Source organism: Mercenaria mercenaria, unplaced genomic scaffold, assembly GCF_021730395.1.
Source record: "Mercenaria mercenaria strain notata unplaced genomic scaffold, MADL_Memer_1 contig_4848, whole genome shotgun sequence".
NCBI lineage: Eukaryota > Metazoa > Mollusca > Bivalvia > Venerida > Veneridae > Mercenaria > Mercenaria mercenaria.
This window is the reverse complement of record NW_026463109.1, coordinates 1-12467: the sequence shown is the minus strand read 5'-3', so window position 1 is coordinate 12467 and position 12467 is coordinate 1. Positions and strand designations below refer to the sequence as shown.

The 12467-nt window shown below is 35.4% G+C and overlaps 1 protein-coding gene and 1 long non-coding RNA gene across 2 annotated transcripts; one reads left to right on the top strand and one right to left on the bottom strand.

Annotated features, from left to right (window-relative positions):
* Positions 1-666: 666 nt before the first annotated feature.
* On the top strand, positions 667-3559 carry LOC128554221 (mucin-5AC-like). The gene is made up of 3 exons (XM_053535471.1): positions 667-795; positions 882-1508; positions 1647-3559. The coding sequence occupies exons 1-3, from the start codon at positions 667-669 to the stop codon at positions 2022-2024; spliced, it is 1134 nt and encodes a 377-aa protein (XP_053391446.1). The 3' UTR covers positions 2025-3559.
* Positions 3560-7966: 4407 nt separating this feature from the next.
* LOC128554220 (uncharacterized) lies at positions 7967-12461 on the bottom strand. The gene is made up of 2 exons (XR_008369554.1): positions 12291-12461; positions 7967-11788 (listed from the first exon to the last, which is right to left on the bottom strand). It is a non-coding gene; the product is annotated as an uncharacterized LOC128554220 (long non-coding RNA).
* Positions 12462-12467: the final 6 nt, after the last annotated feature.

Here is a 12467-nt window from a genome sequence, read left to right as displayed (position 1 = left end):
GATTTTATCATATACATGCAATCACCATCATTGGAATATAATATTACCGTATAAAATCAAAGTATTGTGTTCTATCTATACCGATTTTTTATTTCAGTAATAAGTTGCCTAACGTGTACTTTTTCATGTTTACTTTATAACACTGAAATGGACATTCGGTTTTCAATCTTAGACAAAGTTATTTACAACATTCTGTAAGTATTAAAACAAAACTTTTAGATGAGGGAATGTCACATTTTTTCTAAAACATCAAATTTGAATTTGTGCATATCTCCAGACAGAACTTGAAAAAAATAAAAGCTTGCTTTTTTCCCTGAAATTTGTAACATATTCCTAAATTAGTTTCTTATTATATTATTATCATGTTTGATCAACAAATATTTTCCTTATTATAATAAATGCCAAAAAGGTATAACTTTTAAAGTTATCACATATTTATTAGATAAAGACACTTCCCCTTCTTACTAGTTGATACAGGTAGACTGACTTTCCAATTAACAATGACCCTTGTTTATTTAAACCATACTGTGATAGTCATTAGCCCCCAACTGTGTTCATGAAGACAGAAATCCCTTGACCCACTGCCAAGATCTAGGCCTTTAAAAACTGTAAATTGTGTTCCTTATGTATAAGAATGTCTGACAGATTGCACTCTAAAAGGTTATGATGGGTGCCTCTAGAATTATTTGTTGTCTTATTTGCGAAGAAAGTCCAGATAGCGCAATAAGTCCAAGTCGTGAAGCAAGATCAGGTAGTACAGTAAGTCCAAGAAGTGAAGCAAGATCAGGTAGTGCAGTAAGTCCAAGAAGTGAAGTAAGACCACCAGTAAGTGCAGAAAGTCCAGGTAGCGCAAGTCAAAGTAGCGCAGCAGGTCCAGGTAGCCGAGTCCAAGTAGCGCAGTAAGTCCATATAGCGCAGCAAGAACAAGAAGCACAGCAAGTCGAGTTAGCGCAAGTACAAATTGCGCAGCAAGTCCAGATAGCGCAAGTACAAGTTGCGTAGCAAGTCCAGATAGCGAGACAAGTCCAAGTAGCACAGCAAGTCAAAGTAGCACAACAAGTCCAAGTAGCGTAGCAAGTCCAGATAGCACACTAAGTCCAATAAGCGCAGTTAGTCCAGATAGCGCAGCAAGTACAAGTAGCGCAGCAAGTTCAGGTAGCACAACAAGTCCATGTAGTGCAGCAAGTTCAGGTAGTGCAGCATGTCCAGGTAGCGCAAGTACAAGTAGTGCAGCAAGTACAAATAGCGCAGCAAGTCCAGGTAGCGCAAGTACAAGTAGTACAGCAAGTCCAGGTAGCGCAGCAAGTCCAGGTAACGCAGCAAGTTCAGATGCTCAAGAAGTGCAGCAAGTCGAGGTAGCGCAGCAAGTCCAGGTAGCACAAGTCCAGGTAACGCAGCAAGTTCAGATAGCACAACAAGTCCAAGAAGCGCAGCAAGTCCAGGCAGCGCAGCATGTCCAGGTAGCCAAAGTACAAGTAGCGCAGCAAGACCAGGTAGCACAAGATCAGGTAGTGCATTAAGTCCAGGTAGCGCAGCAAGTCCAAGAAGCGCAGCAAGTCCAGGCAGCGCAGCATGTCCAGGTAGCCAAAGTACAAGTAGCGCAGCAAGACCAGGTAGCACAAGATCAGGTAGTGCATTAAGTCCAGGTAGCGCAGCAAGTTCAGATAGCACAGCAAGTACAGGTAACGCAGCAAGTCCAGGTAGCGCAAGTACAAGTAGCGCAGCAAGTCCATGTAGCACAACAAGTCCAAAATAGCGCAGCAAGTCCATTAACCGTAGCAAGTCCATGTATCGTAGCAAATTCAGGAAGCGCAGAAACCCCAAGAAGTACAGCAAGTCCAGGTAGCGCAGCAAGTTCAGATAGCACATCAAGTCCAATAAGCGCAGCAAGTACAGATAACGCAGCAAGTCCAGGTAGCACAACAAGTCCAAGTAGTGCAGCAAGTCCAGGTAGCGCAGCATATCCAGGTAGCGCAAGTACAAGTAGCGCAGCAAGTCCATGTAGAACAACAAGTCCAAAGTAGCGCAGCAAATCAAGTAAGCGTAGCAAGTCTATGTATCGTACCAAATTCAGGAAGCGCAGAAACCCCAAGAAGTGCAGCAAGTCCAGGTGGTGCAGCAAGTTCATGCGTGGATGACTTTACTAACCTTAATTGATTCATCGAAAACCGAAGTGATTGGCCATAAACAAAGGCAAATTAACATTGTGAGAAGATCTTTTTGACACCGGCTAAAACAGTCGTTCACGCTGAATCAAGCACGTGACTTTACACGTTTTCTTCGACCTGATATTGATATTTTGTCAGTACATTTCTAGATTCATGTCATATCATTATTTATTATACCAGATTTATAATGTGCTCTATTCATGATAAACGTGTTCAAATTCGCTTTCTACTCCGGGCGCAAAATTCATCCTCTACTTGTAAATGACCAGAGGGGCAGAGTAAGAGAAAGATGGATCCATTAGATACAGTCCTCTAACTCTGCAGATATACAGTCTGGTTCTTATAACGTGCCCGGTGTATAGCACCGATACACGCGAAGCCGTCTTTCCTGTGAGGAACCAGTACTGGCCTCTTTATTTTTCAAGTTTTCCAGTTATATAATCCTTACCAATGTTCCTGGATGCCAATAAATGCCAAATTCCCCACATGAGTCGGGGACGGAGAGCGAATGATTTCAGGTCAGACTAAATGCCTTGTATCATTTCGTCTCGGAGAACACAAGCCTCACCAGAGGATCGAACTCATGACACCGTGATTCGCAGATTTGTGCTCTCTCTCTCGAGCTCAGCGAGCGGGCTTATATGGGAAATGTAGATTGGTACTTACTGATGAATGTTTTTTATTGAAATAATAATGAACATTTAAGTATCATTTCAACAGTTCCCTTAATTGTCCAAAAATATTGATATTCCTATAGCCCAATTCAGCATGATAAAACACAGTGAAATAACTAGAGCACTTTTCTGTACCTCTACGATAAAACAAGTTATAGAATATTTCTTATCTCACGCCGAAGGCAGAGGGATATAGTTTTGGCGTCGTCCGTCTGGAGCTATAATATCTAGGACGTTGAGTGGTAAATTAAAAAAAAAAAAACTTCATATACATATTCACCACTACTGGAAAATGCGGCCCGTCAAGTTTCAGTCAGATTGCCCATGTAACATCAGATTTATTGCCCTTCGAAGTTTCTAGTGTTTGCTATACAGGATACGTTAAATATGGCAATTTCTGCTTCATAACTTGTGACATATTTGACCTAAAACTATGAAACTTAAACTGAATGTAGATCACCATAACTTGGTAATGCACACACAACTTGGTCATAATCTCTTCAGTTACTTCAGAGTTATTGCCCTTTAATTGTTTAGAAATCCACATATTTGTACATAACAAACTAACCTTTTGGTAGAGAATTTCATTAAACTTAGTTAATTTTTTTCCATGAACGTTTATTATCAACATGTGCAGTTATGTACCCACACCCGGTCACCCCATCGCCCTGGCTCTCCATTTATCAACATGCAAAGTTGTACCTTCCCCCACCTCGCTCATCTACCCATTCATCACCCCCCCCCCCCCACACACACACACACACACACACCCCACTCCCGGCCCGGCGCCAACAATGTTTTTCTGCCTATTTAAATCTTTAAATCTCCAAGGGTAAGCCACACGAGCAAAATTTAAAAAAAAATTCCTTTGAAAAAGTAAAGAAACAAAGAAAAAACATCGTCTATAACATTTTCCTGTGCCAAAGAAATATTGCCCATATCATTCTCTTTACACATGAAATGTATGGCGATTCGCTCGGGTGTCCCAGATATAAATCCCTTCTATTTTGTATGCAATACTGTTAGGCAAACCAAGGTTTAGGCTATATTGGAATGCATGTACAAAGTTATAATTTTGGAATTGCATTACGAAGCAAAAACGCATCTAATTCTAAAACGTATGAAATTCAGGAAAGGAGAATCAAAACTACACATTTACATGACTAAACATTGAAGGCGTCAAGAATGGTCAAGAAATGGTAAAGATTGTTCTGAAAATAAAATTGAATCTTCTATAAAGTCAGCAGTAGATTATAAGTAAGAATATTTGAGAGTGCCTCTTTATATGAGCCGCGCCATGAGAAAACCAACATAGTGGCTTTGCGACCAGCATGGATTCAGACCAGCCTGCGCATCCGCGCAGTCTGGTCAGGATCCATGCTGTTCGCTTTCAAAGCCTATTACAATTAGAGAAACTGTTAGCGAACAACAAGGATCCTGACCAGACTGCGCGGATGCGCAGACTGGTCTGAATCCATGCTGGTCGCAAAGCCACTCTGTTGGTTTTCCCATGGCACGGCCCATATAATGTCTAGTTTTAGATAATTTACAAGTTTTGGGTTGGTGGACCCGCTATCAAACTCTGTAAGACCTACACTTTCTTTATTGATGTATTTTTGACATCTTATTAGAAAAGAATGAAAGGAATAAAATAGAGAAAAGTGGAAACTTCACAGGTCGCTCAACACGACAAAAACAAAATGTTGCAGGCTCGGTTTGATTGAGACTGTTCATGGACGGTAGTGGAAATGCATGCTACCGTCCACGCCCTCTAGCCCCGGGTTGAGCAGAACTCAACATTTGCACATGCTAAAAGTACAAAAAGCAATTTAGAGACATCCGCAGATGTATTTAAACGGCGGTGAACATGGAACCTTCAATGATACACGTGTTGAGGCGTGTAATTCCATGAAGAGCGGCGTTTGGTCCCCAGATAAAGTAAAGGGATCTGAGATTATAGAGCCTGCGTATCATAGGAACTGTCAAAAGACAAAATTAACAAGCAGGCACCGTATCCAAGAAACCCGATTGTATTTTTCTGGGCATCATTTCAGTGAGCAAATATCGAATAATCTTTTAGACCACACACATCAACGTTGTTGACGTTTTATTCCCTCATAACATGTTTCACTTTGTTTGTATTTTTTTTATATCTTAGTGTATTGCTGTGACTTTTCAAAAATGTGCTGCAGTTATAAAATAAGTAAATTCATACGATTTCACTGCCTCATTTTATTGCATTTCGATATGTTTTCAACTACACTTTGGTCGGAGGTTACGCTTAACTTTAAGAATTACTTTTAAGTTACGGATATTGTCAAAATAGCTGATGGCGGGGTAGTTGTTTTGTTCAGTGTATTTACCTGTTTGATATACAAGCACAAGCGATTTCATGAAATAATGGGGGGGGGGGGGGGGGGGGGGGGGGAAGGTGTTATTAAAACAGTTTTGGACGAATAGTCGTTCATGCATATCTATCTATTAAAAATATAAATCAATCGTGTCCAATTGTTTTTGAAAGTTTTGGTGTGGCTGGAACTAGTTCTCAATGAAGTTATGCGCATTATATATTGTATAAAGATATGAAGGGGAATCAGCGTACAGGTCATTGCGTCTGTTAGATGTATTAAAAAATTACCTTTATGTTGTAAGTGAAAGTAATTATAGGAACTGATAGTTCTCTAGTTTGATAAAATTGGTGTTGTGTTATAAACTATCAACAATACAGGAAAACATGCGTAGGAACTATTTTTATAGTATTTCTGGATTAATGACAAGAGTCTCAATTTCTTGAAATAAAATAGTTGAAGGAAAACAGACATAAATATACATATTTACTATGTCATTATAATGTTTATAAATTATTCTGATTACAAATCAATATGCAAAAATAATATATTTGCCAGTTTTACAACATGCAGCTGTCCTCTCCATAGTTTAATATAAGAATGCTTCTTACATCATGTAGGAAAAGGTCTGGGTTCAAGTCCCAGTGGAGAGTATCTTACTATAAAAATGTTGTAGACTGAACAAAAACATATCTGATACAGCTAAAAAGTTACTAAATAGCATGTGACCCAGTTATAACTAAAGCATATTACTTAAACAGATTTACTGAAAAAAAATAAATAAAGAATTCAATATGCCTTTTCGACTGCAACCGTTAAGACTTTGTTCACATAGATTACTGCCACGAAAGTTTTACACATTTACTGCTCATAAACTACAGGTCAGAATCACATCAAACTTGGTTTGTTTGTAGAATTCTTATATCGTTACTGATTAGAGATATAAAGTTTCACCAAAACGTACAATCTACTATTCATTTAGTTGGAAATACATTAAGTCATTATAAATAGACACTGTAGTGTGTAATTAGGTTACCATCAAAATATAGCAGTTCTAACGGCCATGCATAGACATCGTCCATGATAACAAAAACCTGTTTTGTTAGTTGTTCTTGTTTATTTTTGGTTGCGGGTTTATCCCGCTACCAAAGTTACAAGTGTATTTCTGACAATCATATAGCATCTTTATTTTATTCCGAATCACATCCAAACGATGTTCATGTGCTACACAAAATAGTCCCATTCATGAAGAATGCGGATGAATTATCATTGAACAAGCAGTTCTTAAACCTTTATCCACTCACATTGACCATTTAGATTATATAAGATCTATCAATGATAAAGTATTCAAGCCCATGGTTACATCACAAGCTAGGTCAGGCATCTTAGATATGAGGCACATTAAATTTGTATTTGTTTCTCATTCATGTATATTCATAGACTGGCATTTAAACAGAAAATAAATCTACTAAAAACCCGCAACCATCAGACATTTCAAGGCTTTGATTGCTTCTGTGCTTTGCTTGAATGGAACTTATTTTCTGGCATAGAGCGTTACTCCCAACTTTTGACTTGAAGTGCACTTAAACGTAGATTGAAATATTAAAAGGACCCAGGTTAAGAACCATTTTAGTTTGACATAGCACCTTACGTGCAAAATAGCTGCTCAGTGGTGGTCTCATGTTTGATTCTTGTTACCATACATAAACAGGCACGGCTAATGGCTAAGGTTACCATGGGCACAACTCATCTTTATAGAGGCGTTCTAACAGCCACCTTTTGAAAGGCCTATCTGTATCTTTAAATTTTGAACGTATATTTTACCCTAATATATCATAAGCTACATACGTGTATTTCTATGATTTGACTTAGAAACCCATTTTTGACCAAAATGATTCAGTTTCGAACTCTTCTGCGATTTTATTAGCACAAATATTCTGCTTAATTTAGAGGATATGACATCTGACATTTTGCGTAAGTTTTATTATTATTTGGCGAAAAGTGAGATCTTTTAGAGTGTTTTCCAGTTTTCCTATGATTTTACATAAAGACATTCATAGACAGCGTGACCTAAAAAGAGTTATAAATTTGTATTATTTGACCTAGTAAACTAGTTTTTTTACTCCAGACTATTCAGTGTAGAATTCGTCCAACACTGTATTAAGGTTCAGCAGTATATCACAAAAACACAGATTTTTTAGAAAACATACAACATCTTTTAAAACAACCTATCTGTCCGATACTTTTTTGCCATTCCGTCCCTTAGAATTGGATACTTAAAATATTCTAAAAGAGTTACCCCCCTTTAAAAAGAAATGACATTTGTAAAGAAATAAAAGTAAACAATTGTCAAAAACGATGTTTAGCCTAGTTACGTAATATTTAAGCACTGGTACATTGTTGCAAATGCATCAAAACGGAGACGTAGCAGCTTTTTGAAAAGGGTGTTTTAAAGGCGTTGAACTGTCCAGAAGTGTGGTCCGTTCATGCAGTCCCTTTCCGGAATTTAATACATAATTTGACAATGGTTGTTTGCTTTATATGCTGTGTAATTTTAATGGAAAACAATTCTTTTTTTCTATGATTTGGTGATGTTCGAACTTTTTTTTTCTCCGAAACATGGACCTAACTCTTTATATATAAATTCTGACTTAGTTTCATTAAGATTGAGCCAAAAATTGTGACTTCTAAAATGTGGATGCCAGATGATGGACGATATAGTGTTAATATTTAACTTCGGATATTTGGTTCAGGTGAGTAAAAATCACAATGCAAATTGCTCTTTCTCGTCGTTTATTTTCTTAGTTGCTTAACAACGTATAATATCATAATAACATTAACGTGCAAGCACATAATATAACACTGTCAAACAAAACAAGAAACTAACATGTTAATACGATGGTCATTCAAGAACTTGAGACAATTGTCGATTTACAACCAACCAATCTGCTTAAATGAACCTACTTTTTTTAAGATTTTCACCTCTAAATCTATATCAATCGTTCTTTTACTTGAAATAAACATTTCGTTTTCATAATGCACAGTTTTAAAACTAACGTTTGGTAAGATGGATAAAGTGGTTATCATACTTTCAGTATTATCTGACATTTTAATATATGACTACTTAACCCTTATCATGCTGGACACGGTTTATTCTGCTTTTGCGACAAGTGTAGATCATGATCTGCACTGTTCGCCATTCAGTCAATATATTTTGGGTAAGCACCCCTTTAAAAGTTAAAGGAACAGCCCAAAACTAAGAGATGGATACGTTCATTATAGAAATTTAGCAGGGTACGGGTTAATACTAGTATTATGATGCCAGAAATATTAGTTTCGTATCATATTGGTAGGTATCAAAATATGTGGCAAATGTTCAAATATTGAATGACCTTCGTATAAAGATAATATGAAATAGCTAAGATTTATCATCAAGGTAAAATTATAACTTATGTTAAATCCACCTTGCTGCAAATCACACTTATTGCTTACATCAAAGTATGCCAGTTTTAGTAAGACTGTGTGAAAAAAACTATTCGAGATACATTTCTACTTCGAAAAAAGTACATCATTCAAAAAGAATGCAGGTTAAAGATAAATTATATAATTGAAAAGCAACCACAAGAGATTTTAACTGTATAAATTAAAACAATTTAGACGTGATATACTTCGGCAATTTTGGTAACAAAGAGATATATTTTGACAAATATGTTAAAAGATCCATCACTAAAACACCACCTGCTTTAAAAAAAATGTGGCGTAAGTACAGTATAATATTTCTCTAATTTAAAAGTTAAAGTTGGAATACAGTAGATTTTTTTTCAATGTCAATTATACATTTAAAAAGAAGAAAACATTTGTATAATGCAGAAAGTTGATACGGGAGTCAATGTAAATCATTGAGTAATCCTCTAGTATTTTACTAAACTGAGCACATTTGTACAAACTAGTGCTAGAAATAATGTGTAATATAGTATGTCATCCGCGTCATACGAGTATTTGCATAAAAATATAGAAAAATAAATGTATAAAATATATATATATATATAAAATAAAACTCCCAAGTATATACTAACAATGACTAGAGATATGTCTTGAAATAATAGACATATGGCATGAGGAAATGATAATGCATTACTCATGGATAGCTCAATAACTTTTCATTAACGACAATGACAATTATAAAAGTCATTGATAATTGAAAATTATTTTGTTAGTACGACATTTTAATCTGAAATAAAACGTAGACAATATTCTGGCGGAGTAAAATGCTTTATGGCATTTCATTCGCTATAGTTTTCAAAGGTCTGAATCTTTTAAATTTCGTGTGAAAACAATTAATTTTTGAATAGGTCTTTAAAGTCTGTAAAACAGATACAAGACCAATAGTATTTCTTATACTGGTCACTAAATTTGTGACTAGGCTTAAATCTAGTTGTAACTCCTATGCACAAAAAATTGTATGGCATTTTATGCAGTACTTAAGGGAATAATGTCACATAATTTTGAAATTTGTCTTTAATTTTATTTTGACATTTCCCTCAAGCAGGTGTAGTGTACAGAATAAAGAAAAAAACAGGTGTTGCAAATTATCTCTAGTTTTGTTCAATAAAAATTGTAGAAATATCCTTTGGAAGCATATTATATGCTATCAAACTGCAATAAATAAATACAATATTTTGAAGATTTTCGTGAATAAACTGTCGTGAAATGTCATACTTAACCATAAGGTGACACGATAAATAACACGATATTAAAACTTTTATCAAATTGATAAAGTGTTTGTGTAGAACCCGCAACACATTCGAATAAACAAACATTGAAATACCTTCACACTATATAACTGATATGTATCATAACTATCAACTTTGAGTTGATAGACGTTTCATTTTGCTTAATTTAGCGCCTGGACGAATATGTTTTTTTTTTAAATCGAGATTCAAAAGGTTAATGGAAGACAAAACTGGTAGCCTTGCTTTCTATGATGTTTTCTATAAATACGAAAAGTATCATGGTGCCAAAAAAAATGGTCCCAATCAATGGGAAATTTCCGAATTTAAAGCTACTCGCCCACAGATTGGGTGAAATTTTTTAACATGTTCATTTCCACCAAATTTGGCATTAATGTGTATATGACACTGGAAAATGATAAAGTGGGTGAGAATAAAAGTTACATGTAGATATTAGTAAAAAATGCAAGAAGACTGTAAATTTTCTGCATTATTTCAAAAGCGTTGCCACGGTTTACTACAGTCTGCACAATATTTGTTTGGTTTTGGTTATTTATAAGAATATATTGCAAAAATCTTAGGTCAACACGTTTGTACCACTAGTTACTTTCATAGTACTAACTTTTTATGGATTGTTCGCCTAAAATGTGTGGATTTGTCGTACAAACTTGCAAAGAACTAGAGAAAGAAAGTTGATAGATTTTCAGCTTGAGATAAATCAACACAATTCTGTAACAAACTCGTTTCTACAATAATTAATGACCAAAGAGTAACTATAGAGCTCCTATTTAAGTCATATTCACAAACATTACAAGTATGAAACAGATTGAAGAAAGTTGTAAAATCGTATTCTGCAAATGATTGTATAGAAAAAGTTGTATATTTATTGATTGAATACTTCATCTATAAGTTCAAATTAAATTGTGTACCATGTCTTAAAATTGTATTGTTTGCTCTATACTTAAAACAAAAAATATTAACAATAGTATGGAAGATATTGTTAAAGTAAACAATAATATTTCTCAATTTGCTAAAACTGGACAACTCTTGACCAGCAACCTATAACCTGAAGACAAAAAGTGGATTTTCTAAACAAACAACTTAGTTATCAAAATATCGACAACCTGGTAAAATAAAAATATCCAAGACTCGTCACTAATAAATTGTTTAAATTAAAAAATCCTTAAAAAAACTTAGAGGTAGATTTTTACTTAATATGACACCGTGCGATATATATAAATATTAACCATTGCACTAATTATGGCCCAAGCCCATTTTAAAAGACACACGTGTCATCTGTAATTGTTATATGCACTGAACACAAAATGGATGTCTTGCACAGACTGTTTCCATGAAGACATTTTGTTTAATGAGTTGCTATGAAAGAATTCTCTTTATCGGACAATTTAAATTTAAGATATCCAAATACCAATATCAACTGTAAGCGAACTCTAAAAAAAAAACCCCAAAAAATCCGACTTCTTGTTGACTCTTTTTTTTCTAATAATACAAATATGGAAGAGACTTATTTAGTGAACACAACCTGTATTACATTTACATAACTGATAATGAAATAATGTTTCATCTTTCGACATCCATCAGAGCTTTAACTATTGTATCACAGAGGGGGCATCTGTCAAAGTACATAAAACAGTTATGACAAAGAGCTAGATGCGGAGACGGGCAGCTTAAGAATAATACATCTCGAGATACGTCCCTACAATTTATACAATAGTTTTGGTATCGCAAATATTGGTTCTCACGGATTAGATCACATGTCAGTTGTGATAATTCTATCTTTTCCACGCTAGTAGAGAACTTTCCAGATATTCTTCGTACCAAGCTGTCAGTAAAGGGGTCGACGTGATCTACAAACAAAATTATGGTTATCGTAAAAACGTTGTTATGGGGTAAATACGAACAGAAATACCACAAGTAAAACAGTAAACGCTCTTTTCCCTTCAGCTGGCCTCTTTGGACGCGGTGGTATTATTCGATTGGCCAACACTCATAAGCTCTACATTACACTGAATCTGCTTACAAAAATAAAGGGATCTTACGCTCAAACTTAGATGAACAACTACTACTCAGTATGTACCTTAACATGAACTAAACTGGTGTGTATCTGAGCAGAATTATATGTTAGGTTATAAAATTAGCCATAGAATGAATATATTTCCACTAAATGTCAGGGTTTGAAACAAATGACTGTTTTAATTGTGAAATGATAATTTAAACATACACAGTTTTATATCTAACCAAGTTAAATACATTATATGAGGTTTTCAACATTTACAGTTAATATCTAATGATACTTTATTTAGTGAAAGATGCGCATGAAGTATCTTGAAAATAAATTATACTGCATACTTTGACCCCTGGTCATTTCCGGTCCACCGGAATGTGTTGACACAAAGGGCATGTCGTCTCTAGCCGCTGTTTGTTCCATTGGGGCGTTTGACGAGGCTGGAATGTTTACTTCTACAGGTCTTTGGCTTCGTTTAGTATGGTTATCTGCATTCGTTCCAACAGTTGGTAACTCAGATC

Excerpts from the sequence above, each read along its gene's own strand:
- LOC128554221 (XM_053535471.1), top strand. The coding sequence starts at position 667 with ATGGGTGCCTCTAGAATTATTTGTTGTCTTATTTGCGAAGAAAGTCCA. Across the intron at positions 796-881 it reads AAGCAAGATCAGGTAGTGCA|CCGAGTCCAAGTAGCGCAGT; the intron begins GTAAGTCCAAGA and ends AGGTCCAGGTAG. Across the intron at positions 1,509-1,646 it reads ACCAGGTAGCACAAGATCAG|GTAGCGCAGCAAGTTCAGAT; the intron begins GTAGTGCATTAA and ends CATTAAGTCCAG.